The sequence below is a fragment of the Aythya ferina genome (genome assembly GCF_964211825.1).
Source record: "Aythya ferina genome assembly, chromosome: 9".
Lineage (NCBI taxonomy): Eukaryota > Metazoa > Chordata > Aves > Anseriformes > Anatidae > Aythya > Aythya ferina.
In genome coordinates, this window is record NC_140305.1 from 11,696,199 (window position 1) to 11,719,414 (window position 23,216).

Below are 23,216 nucleotides of genomic sequence, written 5' to 3' on the forward strand. Positions count from 1 at the left end.
GCAGCACGGCTTGTGTCTGTTCCTGGTCTCACGTTAGCCTGTTTTCTGTAAGGCAACTCACTGCAGCTGATCTATTTCTAGCTGAGGGGAAGTTAATCCTGTGTTTCCCATCTCAGTTCGCAGTGTAATTTAATCTTTAGAAATCATAACAGGGATTCTTTTTTCCCTGATGGAGGGGGAAAAACTTGCTGTTTGGGTTGCCAAAAAAAAAAAGCCCTCTGTTCTAGCTTTCCAGTACCCCAAGGTTTCCTCTCTGTTTAGGTATCTTCAGCAAAGTAGAGCACTGTGCCAGTTCATACTGCAACCTTGATGGCTTCAGTGCCAACACCACGGAGCAGCTTTCATCTCATGAAAGATGAGGCAGGGTCTCTTCTTTCTTCTGTCTCTCTTTAAGTGGTCTGTTTTGACTAAGCAAGTCATTTTACGAAGCCCAACAGCTGCATTGGTCCAACAAATTGTTTTGGTACTTATCTTCTAGGTCAAAAAAAATATATCTTCCTTCTCCAGGAGGATGGAGTGCTGTTGGTATTACTGGGAGAAAGCACATTGGACTTTTCTTCAAAGCTCACAGAACAGCACAAAAATAAGTGACGTGTTGCTCAGCCACACTTTGCAGTTTGTCATCTGCTTTTCTAAGTAACTTCAGAAATAAAAAACAGGTGTTCCCATATTTCCTTCAGCAGTGCAAAATGCAGTAAAAAAAAAAAGTTTGCAAATACAGTCTAAATATCCAAGTAAATTGGTGACAGTTTCAGAGCTTGAGTTGTTGTCACATGTTCAAATAAATGTGTTTGTACTGACTCAGGAGGAAAAGCAATCTTCAATATACGCAAAGAGGAAGAAGGTGAGAAACATGAAGTTGTTCTATTGTTAGTGGAATTAGCAAAGCCTATTTTGGCCACCCTGTTGTATTCCTTACTGAATCCATGGCCTTCCCTGTGTCCTTGAAGGCTCCCCAACCTGTGTGTGATGCCTCTGCTGTAGCACCGTGCACTGCTGCACCTTCGGCTTTGCGTGCCTTGCCTTGGGCCGAGCAGGACACACGGGTGGCTCTGAGCTGCAGCTCACGCCTCCACAGGAGCACGAGGCTCAGCCAGTGCTTCCTTACAGAAACCAATTTGGGGGTACCTGTCTTTCTGCCAGGTGTCTTTGGGTTTGCCAGCGTGTTTATCGAGAGACAGAGTGCAAATAGCCTGGGTATGTATGGATTCCTTAGGAAGAGACTGGATCAGCTGCTTGTCTGGCTTGCATGTTGACTTCTCTGTCCTCGTCGCCTGCTCCGTATTTCAGATAAAGCTTATCTGGTTTTAGTTTGTCCAGTCTGGAGCTGGGTTCTCAGCTGGTTTCACATAGTACGATTATCTTCTGCCATCTCTACAGTCGTCATGCCTATATCCAGGCCAATGACTGAGCAGTGAAAGAGGCAGTATTTGCAAACATAATTTCCCAAGAAAGTTTCCTTTTACTGGATTTATTGCTGTGTGGAAGACATTTTTAAGCAGCAAAGAATAGGCAGTTTCACCCCCTACTGATTCTTCCTGGGGCTCTTGACTGACTGAGATTCATTTCATCACTGCATGATAGAAGCTTTTCTTGAGGAATGTTTACTAAGCTAAAATAAATGTTGTCCCCAGGTGCTAATTTGTCTTTCCCTAGTGATATTTCCACTTTGGACTACTGCAGAACTATTCCCAATTTTTTGTAGTATTTGACAACAATTTCTCTCGTATTCAGTATCGTTGCATCGATTTCCCATGCCTGGTGTGTCAGAGTGCTCATTTGGGAACACGGGTGGGGAGTAACCACTTTAGCATATCTGTAATGTCTTGAATCCTTATGTTCCTCTGTTTTCCTCCAGAGTGCCCTTGTGTTGGAATCCAAGCCAGAAGGCTTGTAGGTGCAGGTGAGGCATTTGGAGGTCAGATGAGAGTGCTGTGAAATATCAGGCACAATTCTGTATCAAACACCTTCAGTGTGAAGTGAGATCACAACCCTTGGTGCAGGTGGGAAGCAATTGCTGTGAGGTCTGTTGCAGTGGGGGGAGAACATGAAAGTTATTTCCCATGGGGCAGAGAGACAAGTTACCTTCACCATTGAATGTGGACATAGCATAACCATGGGGATGGAGGAAACTAGTGGGTAATAAAGCCACATTCACTTTTGAGTCAATTATTTTAAATGATTGTCAATTTTTAATTTCCAGGCTTGTTTCAGTAATGCTTAGGATCATGAGCAAGAACTTAACTGGAATAGTTTTGCTCTGTGAGAAGTGTTCTGCTGGTAAATAGTTACTGAGTTGATGCTGTTAGTTCTGCTGGTTTCAACGGTGTAGCTTTGGGCAAGTCATCTTCAGGCTTCGGTGACTGACATTAGCCTGGAGTATGCCTGTGTGAGACCGGTGGATTTGGGTTTGCATTTTGATTGCAGTCTGAGACATCTATTGTGGTCACTGGGGAAATGTGTTTGCAGGTTGGTTTTCTTATTTTTAGCTCCAACATGGTTACCGGTGTCCATGGAAAAACGTGCTTCTGCTCACAGGTGTGTGACAGCTGGGTTGTTTGGAGACCGGGAGATGAGAGTGTTCGAAGCTATGCTTTTCCAGTAGAGGTTTTAACAGTATACTGGTATAAGTCATAGGCTGTGTGCCACTTGTAAAAACCAAGGACACGACCTGAGGCAGGGGCTGTCAGAGCATGGTTCAGTGATGTTTGTACAGCTCATTCAAAACGTTGATATTCTGTCGTGTAGGGGTGGCTTTGGGGAAAGTTCTCCTTAGATCAGCAAGCGAGCAGCTCCTGGTGTCTTGCAGCCTGTCTGGGCCCCTGGTGGCAGCGGGCCTTGTGCCATCAGCTGGGGGGGTCCAAAGAACGGTCTGATAGCAACGTGGCTGAGATCATGGTTTCTCAGGAAGTGGTTGGGATTGGGAGATAAGGTTTGATTCTGCAACTGGAAGATGTTTTTTTTACAGTTTCATTGGCCAATTTTACCTCATCTACCTCTGCTATGCTTCTTGGCTTGTTCAGTTTTCACAGACTCCTCTTAGGAAGCTTAGGAAGTTCAGGTGTTGTAGTTCAGGTACTCTGATGCTCTTTCTGTTAGCAGCTACGTAAACTTAGGGGAGGTTGTTATTTTAGAGTAAGGTCAAGAAAACGATAACCTCCCTTCTTGAACATTTGTGTGCACCCCCTAAAGATCATGCAACTACCAAAATCAGTCACTTCCCAGAGAGTTTTCCATTTATATGTGACTTCAAAATGCTTGTGTTTTTTGATAATCTGGACAAATTGTTTTTCAGTTTCTCTAGGCTTTTCTCCTTAGTCCTGCATAGGGGGGCGGGGGGGAATACAAAACAAAGAAATAAATGCTCAAAGAGCAAAAGCCTGAATCGTTCTGAGTTTTCTCCTTTCCTCTACTGTTCTGCGTGTCAGGCTTTGCTTTTTTTTTTTTTTCCGTGAAAATTGGTTTTATTGTTGGCAATTTTCCAGATGCAATGCATAATAGAACACCAGATGTCCACTGCATAGAAAAATTACAGATGAGTAAACACTCTTCTAAGGTAGCATAAAAATCTATTAACGCTGCTTCTGGTGTGCCTGTAGCCTGTCTACAGTCTTGGCCCATTGTGCCTTGTGCTGTTGGGAGATGAAAATCCCAAGCCTTTGTCTAAGTGTGACTACATGAGGGACCCATGCCCTCCCCAAGGTGGGGATTATTTGCAGGAATAAGCACTCATTCAGTGAAGTGGTTGAGTATGAATTTAATCACTGGATTTAACTTCAATTATTGCCACGTATGGATTTCATTGAGGATAAAAAACATGCTGAAAAAGAAGTTGTCCTCCTTTGGTCTCATCTGCTCCCAGCTTTCCCCTCCTGTTGTCTTCCTGTGCACAGGTGGTTTTGTGCCTCCTGCAGCCCTGGCTTGGCTCACTGAAACTAACCATGCAAAACCCTGAAAGTTTTAATGCTACTTTAGTGAGCTAAGAAACCAAATGAGCAGGGTGGCCCTTTTTGGAGAGAAGCATTTCATGTCACGATAACTATTTTCTGAAACCTTAACCGAGGCTATATTGAACATTTATGCTCTCTATATCATCATTCGGTTTATTTCTGGGTTTTCATTGCTCAGTCATTTGTGTAGAGGATGACTCCAGTTTCATTTGTGTGCTAGGAAAGATATCTTTACTTGAAATTTATCCAATGGTTGTTTTTTTTTTTTTTTTTTTTTTTTTTTTTTTTTGTGACTCTCAATGCCCTTGCATCTCCTTTTAAAAAAAAAAAAAAAAACATGACTGAGTTGATCTTATCAAGGCTTCTTCTGAGTCTTGGAAATACAGGTGCAGAGAAGCAGAAGACCTCAAGGATTCGTCTATTTATGCTCACAGTCTGAGGACAGTAGAACCTAACTTTTTAGAGCCTGTTTTTATTACATGTGTTTTATGTTCAAAGCAGGTAGGGAAGAGGCTGGTAGGTAACTAATCCTAATGGATGGCAAGGGGAAAACTATTCATTTAGACTTTAATAATCCAGATATTGGCCTAAGATTAGAACTCAGTGCCATAACTCTTAGTCTTGAGCAATCAGACCATAATTTGCTTATGAGTGATGTCATGCCTGGAGCCCCCGGTGATCTCGGTCACAGTTGTGAATGCTCAGTGCTGCAGAAAATCAGGTCGTGTCTTGCTGGGTGTCCGCAGAGCGAGGAGCAGTTATGGTTAAGAGTTTGTAAGAATAACAAAAGAAAAGCAAGCCTGTCTCATATGTTCATTCTGTCAGATCTACTTTGATTTTGAAATAATAATCCAGAAAATGAAAAAGATAGGAAATTTCTGTTCTTGAGAAAGCTGTCTCTTCCAGGCAATCATCTGCTTTGGGGCAAATTATTAATTTCTTTAGTATTAGCCCTCGTAGGTGTTACAAGAAAGCAGTACATGATAATGGAAGACTAGTGAAATATAAACACTGGGCACGATGAAACAATTGAATGACGTTTGTCTTTGGAATGAACTACACTGTTAGAAACTGTGGCTAAAAGATTGTATCAGCTTTCCTGGGCAAAGCTGGTAGTGTCAGTGGCTCAGTACAGGAATTAGCTTATACGTTTTGGAAATAGTAGCAGAAGATACAGAGAGATGGATTGGTTTTGGCAGTTCACACATTTTTTGAAACAGAAAACTAAGTGTAGAAATGTGATAGTATAACTAAATGCTTGGAGGTTTTTGCCATTTAGGAATTTTATTCCCAGCTCTACAAGAAGTGATTTGCGTAACCTTTCAGTGTGAGGTCTTGCATTTGTAATTGTGGAGTGTGTGGAGTAATATTGCACAGTAGAAAGTGAGACTTGAGATGATATTTCTGGCTGGCTGGGCAGGACATCTCCAGGCTAAAAGCATTTGGTGAGAGGAAGTAGCAGCAGCTGTTCTGCACGTTGTTTAGAGTCAGTTCTACACATTGGTGCAACTGTAGATAAACTGAGGAGACAACGGAAATTGAAAGCCAAGTTAAATGGACAGCTAGGGGTTGCCACTGGATTATTTTTGTTCCTGCATTTATGTGTAACACATCTGGAAATGTCTTTAAAGAAGGAAGGGGGAGTAAGAAATCTCAGTCAATGGTAATGGACATCTACTGAACACTTTAATTTTGTGTTGGTTTTGATTTCACTTTTCTCAGCTGTCCATTAGCTTTTTGAGCCCACTTCCATTTTTTCATTTTATTCATTAATTTCCTATTGAAGTTATCCAAGGAAAAACAAATTACCTACCTTGAACTTGGTGTTCTGATGTTGCCCTCCTGAAAGACCTATAACCAAACTGTATGCTACACTCTTCAAAGCTGTTTCTTTGCTGCAAAACCAAATGTCCCTGTCTCTGTTGTACTGGAGAGCACAGCGCTGGATATGGAGCTGCCCATGTGTCTCCCTGGCTCTGGGTAGAGAAGAAGGATCACCACCCATGATGTGCTGGTAGCGTGTGGCACAGTGCAGCCCAGGAGATGCTGTTGGCCTTTGCAGCAAGGGCACATTGCTGGCTTGCCTTCGAGTTGTGGTCTACCAGGACCCCCGGGTCTTTATTTTTGGGAAAACCCTTTCAGAAGGTTGCAGACCACACAGCATCTGAGCTTGCTGTGTGCTTTGACTACTGAAAGAACTTGCCGGTGCTTGGTGTTTTTCTACCACTTAGACTTTTGGTCTTTGGCATACACATTTTAGACAATGAAATAATCTTAAAGGTAAGCTAAATAAGCATTATGTTGTTTGGCTTTAAATTGTAATACTAATTTTCAGAGTCAGGGCTGTGAAAGAGGTCATTTAGTTTTGCTTTCACTTTATGTGGCTGCAGGGTTAACAAATTAAAGTTCCAAACCTGCAGCAGAAATCAAGCTTATGCTTTTACAAATGCATTGGGTTAGTTCTTGTCAACTTTTTTTTTAGTTCCTCGGGATTTAGAATTTACACTTTCGATTCCTAACTATTACTGTCACTTTGCAGATGGGATAGCTGAGCAGGAAGGATTTAAGCAATGTGCTCAAGGCCATGCATGGCGCTGGATGAAGCAATAAAAGACTAGAATTTATCTGCCTGCCTGCAAGATCCTCTTTGCTCTCTCACCTTGTTGATCAAAGCTCTTGGAGTTCTGCTTCAATGTGCAGCATGCTACCTTCTAACAGGATTGTCATTTGCTGCTGATGCAGGCCTGTTACTAGCTGTCAAATGCTGCTGTTGGGTGGGATTACTGAGGGGACAAATCTTGTCTCTAAATATGAAAAACTTGAGTTTTATAGGTCTTGTTTTGTATCTAAATATGAAAAACTTGAGTTTTATAGGTCTTTTTTATGGTGCTATGTCATGGCTTGCCATCGTGTGTTATAGCTTCTCATCTGCCAAAGCAAGAAGTTTGGAGCTCTTGAGTTTCCTTCAGACCTTAATGGCGTTGAGAAGGGTTCTGCTTTATCAATTTTAAACCTGCAAGAAGAGATGTAACAGGAAGCATCGAGAGAGAAAGCAAAGTAATTTTAAATGGAAAATGAAATTAAAATGAAGTTATGATGTGGGGACATTAGCATTTCAATAGTAGAAGATACTGCACCGTTAGAAGGAGTATAGATATCTTTTGTGCTTGGTTGGGACAAAGTCACTTGGTCAACGAAGGAAAGGGTTTTGAAAAATGGAGTCAGTCAAATACCAGTTGTCTTTTATTTTGTGTATCTTCTAGGCGATGGAATAAATAATCATGTAACTCATTACTGAATTTAGTAATTACTTGTTTGTGTTTTTGTTTCAAGTTTTGGTTACAGGTGTATGGCATGTAGGTACATAGGTCAGTTGAACTTGCTCCAAGCAACAATCAAATCCATCTGCTTTCAGGTTCATGTCAGGGGCAAATAATGTAAAGACCTTGGGGGGTAACTTTTCATGTTAGAAGAACCTAGAGCAACTGTTTGCAGAATACATGTGTCAGACTTGTTGTAAAATTGCAAAGCTTTTCTTAAAGCTAAGCTCGTTATGAAATACATATCGAAGAAAAATTAGCATAAAAATGATAACTTGCAGGAAAAGGTTGTGTTGTTTTTCTTTTTTTATTTTCAAAGAAGCAATTCTATATAATGGTCATTGTTTCAGCTTTGGTTATTGTACATATATTAAAAAAATAGAAGTGAAAAAGGGGATAGTTGACTTGTTTCTCCAATGTATGCTTCAGCTGAATGGTCTCTTCTACTCTCTCCTTCATACCCCTTTATTGGTCATTTGTAGCTATGCCAGCATAAATTGATGTCATCTTAGAATCCAGATGTGCAGGTTCAAAAAGCTGCAAACGTGCTAAGATGATTAAAACTGGGATTGAGAGAAGGCATTGCATCTTGAAAAATGCCTCGAATAGAAGCAGTTGGCTGCAATTTATTAGGACTTGTTTAACAGCGTCATGTTTGTGATAAATAATCCCTAAAGTGAAAGTCTGATGGGTTCCTCCCTTACTCTTCTCCTCCTCTTCTTCCTTCCACAATGTGATAGGAAAGAGGTAACAAAACAGGAATCTTGTCTTAAGCTTTCAAGAGTTTGTATAAATGGCTTTATATGACTGAATAAGACAAAAAGGGGGAGAATTTGACAAGTTCATAAGAACGTCATTAAGAAGAGGTGTTTCTTTTATTAAAACCAGAGAAAACACAATTGTATATTCTATAATGATCAAGGATTTTTTCACAATTGTTGGATTTTAATTGCAATACTAAATTGAGAACTCTGTTCCAAACTCATAGAGCTTTTCATTAGCCATTGCAGGAACTTAAATTTTATTTCCAGACCAACCTGAAGCAACATGGGTGATAATTAAAAACTGAATTTTGGAAACAACTGGTGGTGTTTCTTTGATGTCAGAGGAGTTTTGTCATTGTATGAAGTTGTAAAGCAGACTGTAAGGGTTTCCAAGCTTCAGCTGAGGAAGAAAGAACATATCCAGAACAACAGCCAGCACAACTGTATTGGATAGTCATGAAGGATACAGCTGACTCGGACTGTGTCATGGGGTGGTGGTATTCCATGCAGTGTCAGACTCCATTTCTGATCAGTTCCATGAAGTGGGCAGGATTGTGATGACTCCTTGGTTTGAGCTTTTGGCTCTGAGCCGTTCCTTTCTCAGCTTTTCAGCGCTGACAGTTCTTGTATTTCTCAGTCTTTGGCTTAACACTTGTTAACTGCCTTTGAAACTTGCCTTTATTCAAACAAAAGATGTTAGAAGGACAACTTCACTATTTTCTAGCTGTCCAAGTCTGCATCTACTACATATAGATGTTTTTTTTCCCGTTCAGCATAAGGACTTTGAGAACATACCAGAGGACCTTGCAGTTGCCTTGATGTCAGCTCATTTTCCATTTCCACTGTGTTGAGGCTGTGGGTCCAGCTTTCTTGGTTCCTCAGTCACTTCTGAGTGAAAGAGCTCACCTATTCTCCTTGGGGCTTTTTATACCCTTAATTCCATGCTTTCTTTTAGGCCAGGATTGTACTTTTTGAGTAAGTTATAGCTGAGCAAGTACACTTTCTCTCATGTGTTGAAAGCACTTCTAGTTACTGCCTGAGCATGTAAAGCACAACAGTTGTTGAGGGTGATAACTAAGTTGAAAAGGAAAACTTAACAACAAAAACAACAACAAAAAACCCTCCACATAGCAGCTGTCCAGAATGCATTATATGCCTGTGTAAAATATTGCACAGGAAATGCATGTGAATTTTGTTGAACTTCTTTGGGAGATTGAGTTGAATGCCTAATACCCTGTTAGAATTGAAGGCAAACTGAAGATACAAGACAGATAGAAGAAGATCCTCTGAAGTCCAGTTAACACATGCAAGAGTATGTGCATGTGCGCTTGTGTGCGAATACTAAAAACATATTTAGTCTGCTTTAAATAAAGGGAAGGTATTACTAAAAAGACTGACTTTTCCAGACAAAAATGCATATAAATCATGGAGTACCTGATGTGCTGTCACAGTGATGAGATACTTTAAGTAAGCTGTAATGTAAAACTGTTTATAACATGTAGTAGTAAGTACTGGCAGAAGTAGTTGTAGGCATCTGTGAGTCAAATTGGAACTGTAACAACCAGAGGCAAAAAAAAAAGTCTGTTCACATTGTACGCTTAAGTTTTTGGTAAATAAAAACCGATGTGTATATATAGTAGGATGGAAAATAATACTTTACATGTTGTCCTGTTTTGCTTACACTGGTGCAGTTTTATTTAGATATTGTTTGGTGCTAGTTACATTACCTCTTTCTGGCTTGATTTTCCTGCTCTGTCTTGTGCAAAACTGCTAGAGCACAGAAAGGACTGCCTGGTGAGAAGAAATTAAGGACTTAAATAATAGAGATTTAAAATATACAGTGTTTGATTATTTTTTTAAAGGCAGCCAAGATAAATTCTTGGTAATTACCATTATTCAACTGTAGTGCACCATGTAACTGTTCATATTACCACAAGATCTGTAAAAGGGGGGGGGGGGAGGAAACAAATTATTTTAGTTTCTCCAGAACTTGCATTTTCTGGAAAAGGAGGATAGCAGCTGTATGTTGTATTTCTAAGATTAGCACACCTGTCAACTCCTTGATTAGTCTTCCAGGTAGAGATTTTACCAGTGGGTCTAGAGGTAGCATGGATGCAGTCTATTTTATTGTTTAAACTTAAAACTTTGGTTTCATTAAATTAAAATATTTCCTATTGCGGCTAGACACTTCAGCTTCTGACTTAGCTTCCCTGAAATGCAGTCACATAAAACGGTGAACCTGCTAGTGTGGTTGGATAGGTGTAGTTCCATTAAGGGAGATACTATCAGGAGCACTACTTTACACCAGTTTGTTGTTGTGCCTAAATGAAAGCTTGTACATTTTTGGTGCAGGTCTTTAGTCTTCATTCAAAACCTTAAAAAAGGATTGTTTCTTATGAAACAAACTTTTCTTCTTTCAAGTTTAGTCTATTGTGTGAGTAGAAAATAGATTCCTTAAATTTTTATTATCCCAGGCTTTATGGTTGCTTATGCTTGTATATTTTTCTTGTTTATTTAAACTTTCTCAGAGTTCTGTTTGTATTTTTACATTAGCTACGGTAAATAAGCGCGTGGTAATACAATACTTTGTGTAATCAAAAAGAAAAAAAATAGATTAAAAAAAAAAAAACACGTAAAGTTGCCTAAGCAAAATTGTAAAAACTGAGTGCAAGAATATCATTAAGGTGTCCTGGGGACATTTATTCAAAATTTCAGGTGGTCTAATAGTGGTGACAATTCAAAGTTGAATTCAAAATTTCTGTTTATAGTGTTTTATTCAATGTATGGCTATTTGGAAATTGCAGCTAACACTTTTTTCTCTTTTTTTTTCTTTTTTACAGACTGAGCTTTGACATTTGTTTCATGAAAGAGGTTTACAAGTAGTTGTCTTATAACTTTGAGAAGAAGTTCTATGTAGCTCTTACTTTCAAGAGTGCTGCAAAAATGATTACTTCAGATTTGCCAGTACTACAGTGAGTATTCTTTTTCTTTATGTATTTGAATTTTTCAGCTTTCGAAAGATAGAAGTGAGTAGTAAGCTGAGTATGAGGATAAAGTGTCAGCTTGAGAAGAGTAGATTAATGTGACTGTTCCAGGTCTTGTGTGTTGTATGCTGAAAAACTATAAATAAATAAATAAATAAACGCTTTCTTTAAAAGATGTTTCTTTACATGGAGATTTTATTTTGTGAAAAGCAAAAGCAAGTATTTGCTACTTTTATGCTTCTGAATGTTGTAACATTTTGAAAATAGGATTTTTTTGTTATAATTGATCATATTTGTGTATTCCTGTTGTATACTTCCTTACAATAAGCTGTATTTATTGTGGAATAAGTCTGTGGCTTCTGCAATTGGAGAGAGCAAGCAGTGTTAGCATGTGTTAGTCATGTTGGGAAATGAAAAGCTTATACACATGGGAATGTCACTGTACCTGAACTGCTGGGGAGCATGGCGTGGCAGTCGATCATGAGAGCTGCATAGCTGAGAAAGGAATTTTAGAAAGGAGCAAAATGGAGCTTTATGTGATGTGGTGGGTTGGCCTTTGCCAGCTGTGCTTTCACACTCCTCCTCAGCCTTCCCTCAGGACACAGAAGATGTCTAAGCCTAGAGATTGAGGGGGAGATCACTTAGCAGGTAATGACATGGGCAAAACAGACTCAACTTGGGAAAAAATAATTTGCCAGTTAAAACAGCTTTGGATGGTGAGCATCGGCTGCCGCTCGTGCCTTGCCCCCGGCCTGGTGCCACAGCACTTTCTCCCTTCTGTTTGCACTTTGCTGCCCTTTCTGAACCCCGCTCCCACAGCGGTGCCACTGGCCTTGCTGGATGGCAGAGCTGTGGGGCAGCTGTTACAGAACTGGCCTCTCCTCACAGCGCTGCCGCCCTGCGGCTGGTAACTCTGTAATGTTAACCATACGTTGTTGGGAACGAACTATGCAAATGGCAATTACAGAGTGTAAAAGAGCTGAGGTTTTGTTGAGTGATGTGCCAGACATTCAAGTCCCTTTCTGTAATTTCTGTAAGAATTTGAATGTTTGGACAATTGTAAAGTTATTTCACTGCCCTTAATAATAGCATGCACAATATTGCCTTAATTTCCAGTGTCTTTAAAACCTTTTTCTGACATAAGTTAATTCCTGCGGGTGAGCAGGTGCCTGAAAATGGGGATGACTGGCATGGATACCTCTGTTGGGGGGGGGGCTGCTGGTGAGCTTGTAGGATAGCCTGAGAAAACATTTTAACGTATAATATTTTCTAGATGTTCTGCATTACAAGTATAAAAGTGTGCTTGTGAAATGTGCTAAGGACGAAAAGCTGTTAGTTTCTGTCATTGTAATGATGGGAAAGGGGTATTCCCATTCCCACTTCAAGAATCCAGATGGCTTTAAGAAGTGAATGAAATTTTGTGGAATTTTAAGTTATAAAATGCATATTAATGGATCCCATAACTCAGCATAACAGCTGAAAAACATGAGGCAGTTTGGCATTCTCTTCAATCAGAAGATTGTAAGCCCACCAATATTATGCAACTTAAAAACAAAAAAAACCTTTAAGGCTATCCCATTTAAACAGAGTCTTAATGTCAATTTGTTATTGATACACTTTGCTTAGAGCTGTGTCACTTATTCCTTCCCATATTCTTCCCTTTGAGGGAACACCAAAGTAGAAATCTTCCATATTTCTGGATTTGTAGAAGTGGCTTCAGAATGCCATGAGGACAGAATTACACGTAACAGAATTATTGGTGATTCAGATACAGGAGAAGAAAACCCACAACTGTCTGGTTTATTTGACCTGGGTGACAGACTGTTACGAGTCTTGTCTCAGTGGGATGACTCATTTGCTGTGAGGCATGTTCTTCTTTAGATTTTGAAGATCAACCATGAGAGCTGATTCATCCATGATTCATGAGCCCGTGCATTTAGCCATTTTTCTTCATGAATGCTTTTCTTCTCAGGGCTGAGTCTGGTGGTAGCAATTTATGATTTTATCTCTGCCAGAATCTTGAGACACCTCAACAACATATAAAAAGCTTATAAAACTGTTTTTATTTCCTAAAACTAGTGTAAGTTTTTGGTGTGATTTTTTTTTTAAGGTCATGGTATGAGTTCTGTAGCAAAGACTTTATGTAATAGTAGAAGGTAAATTTAATTCAATTGATTTATTTTGTAGAGACATGACATTGACTAAGTCAATGGAAATACATTCTTCAGAAGCATGACAGCAAGGGCCTGCCCAGTAACCTGTTAATTCTTCATTACCATATAGTTTCAATGACTTGCTATTATAACTTCAGAATAATACCTGGAGGATTTAGGGGGAATCCTGGAGTTACAGCCAGCTGTTCTAGGATCCCTGAGCCACTGCAGAAACCAGAAAGAAAAGCAGAGTATACCTGAGTTCCTAAAAGGACTTATGATGTATCTGCTTTCTCTGCTCACCTTATTCTTGTATGTCTTCTCACACTCTTGAAAGTTCTCTTATGTCTCTACCATGTTCAAAGGTGTTTTGCAGAGGAAGGGCTTAGCCTTTGGCACTACCACCTCTCCTCCTCTTTCATGGTGCAGGTCTCCTTAGGCCAAGTTAACTTTCATAGAATCATAGAGGTTGGAAAAGACCTCCAAGATCATCTGGTCCAACCATCCCCCTACCATCACTATCACCCACTAAATAATGTCCCTAAGTGCCAAGTCCAACATTTCCTTGAACACCCCCAGGGATGGTGACTCAATCACCTCTCTGAGCACCCCGTTCCAATGCCTGACTACTCTCTCTGAGAAGAAATATCTCCTAATTTCCAATGTAAACCTCCCCTTGCACAGCTTGAGGCCATCCCCTGGTCCTATCACTGGTTACCTGTGAGAAGAGGCCAACCCCCAGCTCCCCACAGCTTCCTTTCAGGCAGTTGCAGAGAGCATCGAGGTCTCCCCTGAGCCACCTATTCTCCAGACTAAACAACCCCAGCTCCCTCAGCTGCTCCCCACAGGTTTTGTGTCTCAGGCTCTTCAATTCCCTCCTCCAAGTCATCAATGAAGATGTTAAAGAGGATGGGCCCCAACACTGACCCCTGGGGAATACCACTGGTGACCAGTCAACAGCTGGGTTTCACTCTGCTCACCACCACTCTCTCGGGGCCTGGCCATCCAACCAGTTTTTAACCCAGCAAAGAGTGTAAATTTCCATCCCAACAGCTTCAGAAAAGATGAAGGATATATTGTGGTGAGGCCTAAGTTTTCCTCTCAGGTTACTAGTCACACATGAAATAAGGATAGGATAATTCTGGTCTATTAAGATGTGGATGACTGCCATCAGAAAAATTGCTTCCTAGCAGCCTTATAATATGTGTAGGGAATGAGGGAGATGGATGCTGGCCAGATGCTCTTCTCAGTAAGTGTTAAAAACCTGACAGAACTGCAAGCAGTTAAGAGATGCTTCGCTCCTCCCCTGAATTCAGAAATAAGAAGGAAGGGGGCTGCCTGTGTGTATCCAGTGCAGTCTTTGACAGGAGCGAGAAGCAGTTCTCCCCACACCAATGGAACTCAGCCTCAGTGCAAGGGCCTTTTTGCCCAGGAGCTGCATGGTTCAAGAAGAACTCCCTGCTTCTTGGAATGCTGCAGGTGTTTTAGTGTTAAGTCAGCCAAGGACCGTAGATTGTCCTTATCCTCTCTCCTCTTCCCAAATAACGTGATTTGCTTATTATTTTGTAAGGAGTAAAGGGAGAACAAACTTACGCTCTGCAGGAGGAGATGACCTCTTTGCCTCAGGTATTATTAGGGTGAGATTAAGCTTGATTAATTTTGGACATTTGTATTTGAGATGTTTGTCTAGATCATCTTACCATCAGTGGAGAGGAAAGAAAATTTTAAAAGCATAAACTGTCTGACCTATTTTGGACACTGACCTTAGCATGAGGTATATTGCACCTTAAAATTTTCTGTTATGTGCAATGTATACATGTAAAAGTTAGATGACATGAAACTTCCCCTTAGTGATTTACTGAGCCTTTCCAAAAGGGCTTCCAGTGAACCAGAGGTATTTTGACAGGAAAATTAGAGAAGTCTGCCTATGGGGTTTAAGACAACACTCTGCTTAAGAAAAAGAAGAGAAGGTTGTTAATTATTCAAATGTTCCTTCCTTATGCAGAGTCCTGAAGTGATTGAAATTTCAACTGCTAAGTATACAAATCTCAGTAGATTGTGCAAGACCTACTCACAGGGTGTAGCAAAATCAAGCTGTACATGGACTAGATGCAGGCAAAGTAGTATGGTTTGATTAATTTGTTTATATAGCTCAGAGCTGCAGGGGAAGTGTTACAACCATTTGTTGAGGTACTCTGCTGAATCTGGTTTTAATAGAGAAAAATATTTGTCTTGATGATATTAGGGGTGTGATTTTTACAAGCTAGCAAATCTATGACATTTCCACAGAAATGTGAACATTGCTGGGACTGCGCCACGCCTGAAACTTTTGCAGTAGGGCTCTCTGTAGATTGGGGAGCAGTTCGTTTTTTCTATAGAGAGCAAGAGTGAATGTTTTAATTTATCTGCAGCAGTAGAAAGCAGCAGATATTTTTATAGGGGTTCCTCATGGCTGTATTGAGAAGTGTTCTTGTTTGTCTGTTTTTTAGAAAAAGCTGTCATTGTGAGGCAATATGTGTTTTTGGCAAATTAAGTTGCAGTGTGATGGCTGGTCTTTGAGCAAAGGCTGGATACATCCATCCACATAGACATCTTTGCTGCATTGCTCTTCATCAGTGACACTATTTAACCAAGTCATTTTGAACTGTTTTTTTTTTTTTTTAATTTGGTTTCATTTATTTTTTAAATTCATAGTTCAGTATTGAGTTTTCCAGATTTCATATATTATGAAGCAGTAAAGTTACTTCTCTAAAAATCATCACAACCAAGCTACATCTTAAGTATTTTGTAGAAATACTGTTGTAAAAACATATAGCTTGGAAACTCCAATGTGCTTGAATATTGCTTGATTTTAATCTAGGGTGCATGGACTTCTGGGATATGTAGAGCATTCTGTGGATGTTACTTTCAGAAAAGCAGATAATTGCATTCTAGCTTTTATGAAGGATTATGTACACACCTAGGTCTTTTTGTGCTTGCAAATTGGAAAAGGTTGGAAAATAATGCCTTAAAATGCTAGAAGGACACCTAGAAGAATACAGTAATTTCACTAAAGAGAAGTCTCAGAAGATTCTTGATTCTAATATAATGATGTTCGCATCTTTCTGCATTACTAAATAGCTTTCTTGGTGATGCAGTGAATTTGTGAAGTATTCCTCCTTTGTGTATTTTAAGAAAAAGTGGAAGATGTGTGTAGATCATGGCTTGCTGAAGCTTCTCGGTTTCTGTAAACCAGATTACCCAATGCCCTCTGTTGTATATGAGGCTACACAGTATAGTGGAATAGGCGTGATTTTTTTTTCCTTTCCCTTACACAAGTTTTAAAGCAATTGAACTCCTTTTAGTTCGAGGAAATTATATTGGCTTCAAGGAATTCTATGATTAGAACTAGACTTCACCAGTCGTTGAGTAAGCTAGCACATTATTACAGTTACTCCATTTATGGAGACCTCGCAGATCTAGCAGTCTCTCATGGTCTGGCATAGTAGAAATTAGGCACATCAGTAACGAATGGTTTTGCTTGTGGGCTCCTCTTGGGCAAACTTTAATGCCTCAGAAAATCACTCAAAAGCTGGGATTCTTCAAGCAGCCAAGCCTGTTCTGAAGGCAGTACCTTTGGACCTGGCTTACAGGGAGAAAATTGAAGAATTTTGAGATAATATTTCTCCCCTACTTAGTACAGCCTTAGTCTAAAATGGAAATGATTAAAAAATTGTATGGGTTTCTCTGCTAATAGCCTGAATATTTATTTATTTTTATCGCTGTACAAGTGAAAATGTTTTTCTAACCACAAGAATCTTAAATGTCTTAAGATTGAAGTGAGTTTTCTGGTTTAAGCCTCCTGGTCAGTGTTAATCCTTTCTTTATTAACAGCTGCACAATGGCATTGTCTTGAAGTGTGACTAAAACCACGATTTAACCCTAGTGGGAACCTGTGTAACTGTTCTAATGGTGTGGTGGCTGGATCAGGCACCCGATTGCTTTCTCATGACCTTAAAGCAGCTCAAAAGTAGTTAACAAGAGCAAAAGAAAGTTGATACTATTGAATACATTAGGTGGGATGGATATGTTGAGCTTGCTGTTTAATATAGCCAGTTTTTGAAGTGCAACTTGGTTTCAAAAGAAGCTGTTAATTTAAATAACTTTCAGTCCATAAAATGACATTCCAGCCTATAAAAAAGGTAAGGCTTTTTGCCAGGGCTAGCATCGCTTAGTTCCTTAGCTTGTAGAATAAATGTGGCAAAACTTTTAATGCTGAATTTTTTTTCTTCTTGGCTTAGGACTAAATATTTAATCAGTCAGTTATAGATTACTTGTTGATTTCAAATCATTTTAATTTATCTAGTATTTTTCCCCCCTAGGGATTCTACAAATGAAACTACTGCACATTCAGATGCTGGCAGTGAGCTTGAAGAAACAGAAGTCAAAGGAAAAAGAAAAAGGGGCCGTCCTGGCAGGCCTCCAGTATGTGTAATTTAGTTTTGTTTTGTTATGCATCTATTTAAAATTGACTGCAAACTGTTTTTCATCTAATCATCTTGTGGTCACATAAATAGGCTTTTAATGAGTCCTATGTCAAACTTTATGAAGACTTCTAGTATGAAATATTTATCAGACTGAAATATAACTGTTTGAAGTGATTAAAAAGGGACATAAAATGAGATCATTGTAGCTTTTTTCTTTTACCAGGTATGTACATGAACACTGCAATTTTGTTGCTGTTGTCATATTACAACATTCTTCCAGACATGAGAAGAATCTCAGTGAACATGACCACTTTGTTTTGGAAGTTGTAATGGCCTTCTTCAAGTGACAATTGACCCTTGAGCTATCCTCTTTGTAACTGATAATCTCTTAATGTGAATGGAAGAGTTTCAGCATAGTACTAATATAATGTCTCAGAAGATCCATTAACACATCTTAATAATTTATGTAATTGACATGCGTGATGTCCTACATAAAGATGGGGAGCTTCAACTTTTTATCTAACATAAAATGGGAATTAGTCCTCAATTCTGCTGTCTAAATTTACTAACAGAATGCTTTTCTTCAGTTGTCTTTGTCTGTTGCTGGCCCATGAATGGGAGCATGCTGAAACAATTCCCTAGTATGCATAGTATTAAGGTGGATTTGTCTTCTATTTTCATTTATTTTATGAAATGTTACATAATTGGAAAATACAGAAGTTTTGTTTTGTCTTGTGCTCATTTGCTTCAGTTCAAGGTCATGAAATGCAGTTCTTGTTTGATTGTATCACTTGAAGTACACAATATGGAATGAGATTTTTGGTGGGAATTCGTGTGTTTGCTGTTAATTGTTTTGATTCTCGTCAGGGTGTTTGTCTACAAGTATACTTCCCAGTATGAATGTCTACACAGCACTTAGAGATTGTTTGTACATGTTTGGTTTTTGTCCTTAAAGCATCCATCTAAATTCCTGGACAGAAGCATGTGTTCTACTCAAGCAAGCTGGCCACGCTGGAGCAAGTTTCTCCATCATACTGGCTTCCAGTTTGGTGCTTCACAGTTTCTGGAATGTGGGAGTGGACATTTAAATGCTATTTTTTTCCATGCAAGTTTTATTCCTTTCTGGAGTCTTTTGAACAGGGTTTCCCCTGGGGCCCTGTCTTCTTCATCAGATGGACATATATGCTCACTTTGTCTTAACAAGAAAGATGTAAAGAGAACAGGTTCTGTTTACACACCCTGTAAGCAAAGGGTGAAATCAGAAATTGTTAAGAATATCTCACCGGTAAACTTACCAATTTTTGATAATCCAATTGAAGGAGGGGAAAAAAGAAAAAGACAGTGGTGTAACCTGATTGCTAACCCAGAAGTTTGTTAGTCTAGGAATTAAAGCAAGGTGGGTAGTATTTTATACTCCTTTCATATTCACTGGAAATGGAAGATGAATGTTACAAAAGGCATTCCTCATCCTTCTCTTTGAGCTTATTAATTGCTCTTTTGGGAATACTCACTGAAGCAGTCTCCTGGTCCAGTTATCAAGTTTCTACAGGAGACTTTGCTTATTACGTGTAGAACAACTCCAGTCTCATTAAGTGTACATGATTGGTAAGTGTTGAAAATACAGGGGAAACAGTCATGAAACAGTCATTACTCACCCAGAATGATGGGCTGTGAGCTGACTTTTACTGCCAAGGAGCAAGATGACACAGAAGCATCATATTAATGTTTAATCTGAGTCAAAAAAACACATCCAATGTTAAAGCCAAGGAAGACAGTAGAAAATAAATAATACTGCATCCTTTTTATAACTCTGGCTTGCCCAACTATGGAATATTTTCCCTAATTCTCGTTTCGTTATTCCGCCCTTTCTACCTCCAACCCAAAATCTCAAGAAGTTTATACTGGGCCTGGAAGAGGTTCAGAGGAGAGCAACAGTGATGGTCAATCATGGAATCATTCAGGGTGGGAGGGACATTTCTAACCTGCTCGAAGCAGGATCACAACACCCTGCCTGGACCTCTTCTGGTCTGGTTTTGTAAACCTCCGGGGCTGCATGCTGTACAGCCTCTCTGAGCACCCTGTTTCATTTCTTGACTTTCCTTGTGGTGAAAAGCCTCCTTTTAGCTGATCAGAAACTTTCTTGTTTCAGTTCTTGACTGTTGTCACTTGCCCTCCTATGGTATACTGCTGCAATAAAGCCTCATGGGGAAGTGCCCCCTGCCTGTATTGACAGCCTGCTGCTGAACTTATTCTAGTTTATCAGTGTTTCTCTTGCGTGGGGCTGAAACTTGTCACAGTATTCCAGCTATGGGCTAACAAGTGCAGAGTAGAAAGGGACAATCCCTTTCCTTGGTGTACTGGCTGTGTTCCTGTTTGTGCAGCCCAGGATATCGATGGCCTTTGCTTGCCAGGGCACGCTGCTGTCTCCTGTCTGCCATGAACCCAGTGTCATTTTCCATAGAGCTGTTCCCCAACTCGTCAGTCCCCAGCCTGTGTTGGTGCAAAGATTTGTTCTTCTGCCAGGGGCAGGTCTTTGTCCATGCTGAATTTTGGGTGCGCTGTTAGCCTAGCCCTTCAGGCTGGACCTTGCTATCAGTGAGTGGTCTTCTTGCCAGTTCCCTGCCATCTGCACGCTTGACAGGAGTCGATTTTTCATACTGTTAGGCTATCTGATAAAGATGTGAAGTGGGGCACGTTTCATCACAGACTTCTGTTGTACTCCCTTATGGCCAGCATCTGGGTGAAGGTTGATCTGTTAACCTCTGAGCCCAGCAGTTAACCAGTTGTCCACCCATCTAGTTGTCTTGTCTGCCCATCTGGATCACAACTTCCCAACTTGAATACAAGAATGTTGTGAGAGACTGTTAACAGCATTTCTAACATTGAGGTAACTGACATCTACTACTCTCCCCTCATCCATAAATTCAGTCTTTTTGTTATTTTTTGGGTGGCTTGACAGTAGATGCATATGTTTGGATCCATAATTGTATCCATAGATGATACTGCAGTAATGGAAAAGAAGGAAAAGAATAAATAAGAACCTACTATTAAAAAAAAAAAGGGCTGAAAAGGAATAAGCCACTCAATCTCTGCTATCCTTGAGGAGAAATGCAGGTACCTTTGAGAGACTAGTTCTATGCATTTACATTTATAACATTATTGAATACTGAAAATCACGGACTTAGATGAAGCATTGGTTTTGCAAACAATGTATTTTCACTTTTCCTCCTCCACATTGTGAGCCCATCCTTGTTGCAATCCTGTCCACATTCCACAGGTGAATTTGTCACAGGAGGTACAGCTCTAACATTTCTCCCCACTCCTCCATCTGCTAACATGACTTTTATGTTCTCCATGGATGTTGCCCACCTTCACTCTTAGGTATACAACAAATTATTTAGAGCTGTTCTTCTCAGCTGATTCTTAGCTTTGTTTTTCATTTTTGTAATGTTAAAGATTTCTGTGCCTGAAGGCACTAATGGGTTTTGTGTTTTTTGTGTTGTTTTTTTTTTCTTTTTTTTTCTCCTCTAAAATATGATGGTCAAATAAGATTATTGAATCTCTGCACACAACTGTTGACTTGCTTATGTCCTTAAGCCATTGCAGCTACAGTAACACATCTGCCATAAATGTATTGACCTCTTTTGGAAAGAGAGTTTACTCTTATGTGCCATTTTCCCTAGCCGTGTTGCTCTCTTACAGAGCTGCACACAATGCACTCTGTCAATATATGTATTTATTTTAAAAAGATCGAGGAGGTAGTGTTGTAGAATGGACTTGTCTTTTATTAGAAAGATGGAGCTTTTTAACAGGCTTCTTTTTCCAGAGAAAGAGATTTTCTCATTGCAAATGTGAGACTTCTGTAAGGAGGTAGACCTCATTTGAGAATTCACCATTCATAGTAAAGAACTTTCCAGTTCAGAGAGAACCTGAATGGATTGGGGAACCTTTCCATCCTGAAAATGCTTCTTTCTGTGTTGCCCCCCTAGTTCTCTAGTTACTGTTCTAGTGAGTCTACTCTGTTTGAATGAGTTTAGTCTACTTCACTGAGTGTACTAGACAAGTGGCTTGCAAAGACATTAGCATCTTGGTCCTTCAGAGTAACTCTTGTAATGTAACCTGATTGTCCCAAATTCACCAAACCATGCAGTGAATGCAGCAGGAGTTGCACCGTGTCCTGTTCTAGCACTGACGGTGGCCAGCCTCCCCTTTGCACATGTCTACTTCTAAACACCCAAGCATGTAGAGCAGATGCTTGTGGAGCAATTGGCTGGGAGGTGAACCTGTCCAGTCAGTGGGATGTAATGGTGCATATATTTCCATGAAGCTGTATGTGAGTATACCATCTGGATACATATTTAGCGAATCGTGTGCTGTGTATTCAGGGAGTGATGTATGGCAGCCCTCTGCTTGGAGTTGCTGAGTAACATCAGCTGTATAATGTCTTTTCTGGCTGCTGCGTTATTGAAATACACGGGCATGGATGCTCTCTTCTCTTCTAGGAAGGGGATTTGGAACCCCAGTGCTTCTTTCACCATAGTGAGCTGAGGCTCAGATCGGTTACTCATTTATCGTTTTTTGCCTCCTCTCTTGGATCAGTGCTCTCTTAGAGGGCTGGTCAATTACATTGTCATGCTTTATATTGTTTTATATTAACCTACCTGGTCTTACCTCCCCAGGATCTTGGAATAGCTCTTGGAGGTTGGAGGAAGTGAGAGAGACCCGTGACTATATTTCAGCTATTGTATTTTGCAGAAGGAGTAGCTAGAGGTTAGCCTGTTTGACTTGGAGCATAAGAAGAAACATCAGTCTGTCCCAGAGGGGGCAATTCTGAGATCTCAGCTGGTGTGTGGCTCATCTCATAGTCATGGAAGCTGCTGCATGGCTTTCTCCAACTAACTCATCTCCTCATGCTCCTTTCTGAGGCAAGGTGGAGCAAGGCACTTTTTATGCTTTTGTCCCCAGCACAGACTGTGCAGTTTTGCTATTATTTTTTTATTTTTTTTTTTGTATGGAGAAGAGGGACTACAATACCTTATATTTGTTTTCATATGTAAAATTTTAACTTTGCAGCAGACTCAACGTTAATGAGTCTTGTGTTACGGATGATAAATACACCCAGAGGATTGACTTTCCCTCCTAGTTCCAAATCACACATCCTGATTAATAGTAGGAAGGAATATTCTTAGAAGTAGTTATTTTCACAGTAGTCGAGGTTTGTGGCTTAGTGTGATGTGCATCAGAGATGTCTTGTTTCAGCTTGCTTGCCTGATATTTTAGGTCTGTCCCTTAAAACTGGAGTTGAATAGATCTGCCTGCATGGCTGAAGCAGGTCTGTGTGCACTGGGTGTTAGGGGCCCTGGATCTGTTTTTATTTGCAGGATGAGGTTTTTCACAAAAAAAAAACTTGTTTCTTTCTGTGATGAAGATGTTCAAAAGGCAGACTGCTGGAATCCAGTAACTTCTTCCTGGATAACCATGATAATGTTATGAAATGTTCACGAGCTGCCTTTTTTTTTTTTTTTTAAATCAGTATTCATTTGGAATGAGCTCAGACATTACCTGAGACTCTTCTGTTT

The 23,216-nt window shown here is 39.9% G+C and overlaps 1 protein-coding gene across 5 annotated transcripts in view; it reads left to right on the top strand.

Annotated features, from left to right (window-relative positions):
• Nucleotides 1–23,216, top strand: part of STAG1 (STAG1 cohesin complex component) — a 180,316-nt gene that overhangs the window by 26,443 nt on the left and 130,657 nt on the right. For all 5 annotated transcript variants that reach the window (XM_084529472.1, XM_084529469.1, XM_084529468.1 and 2 more), the window contains 2 exons: nucleotides 10,875–11,006; nucleotides 17,533–17,635. In XM_084529472.1, coding sequence (XP_084385598.1) covers nucleotides 10,978–11,006; nucleotides 17,533–17,635 — 132 coding nt within the window. In that variant the 5' untranslated portion in view covers nucleotides 10,875–10,977. The remainder of the gene's footprint in view (nucleotides 1–10,874; nucleotides 11,007–17,532; nucleotides 17,636–23,216) is intronic.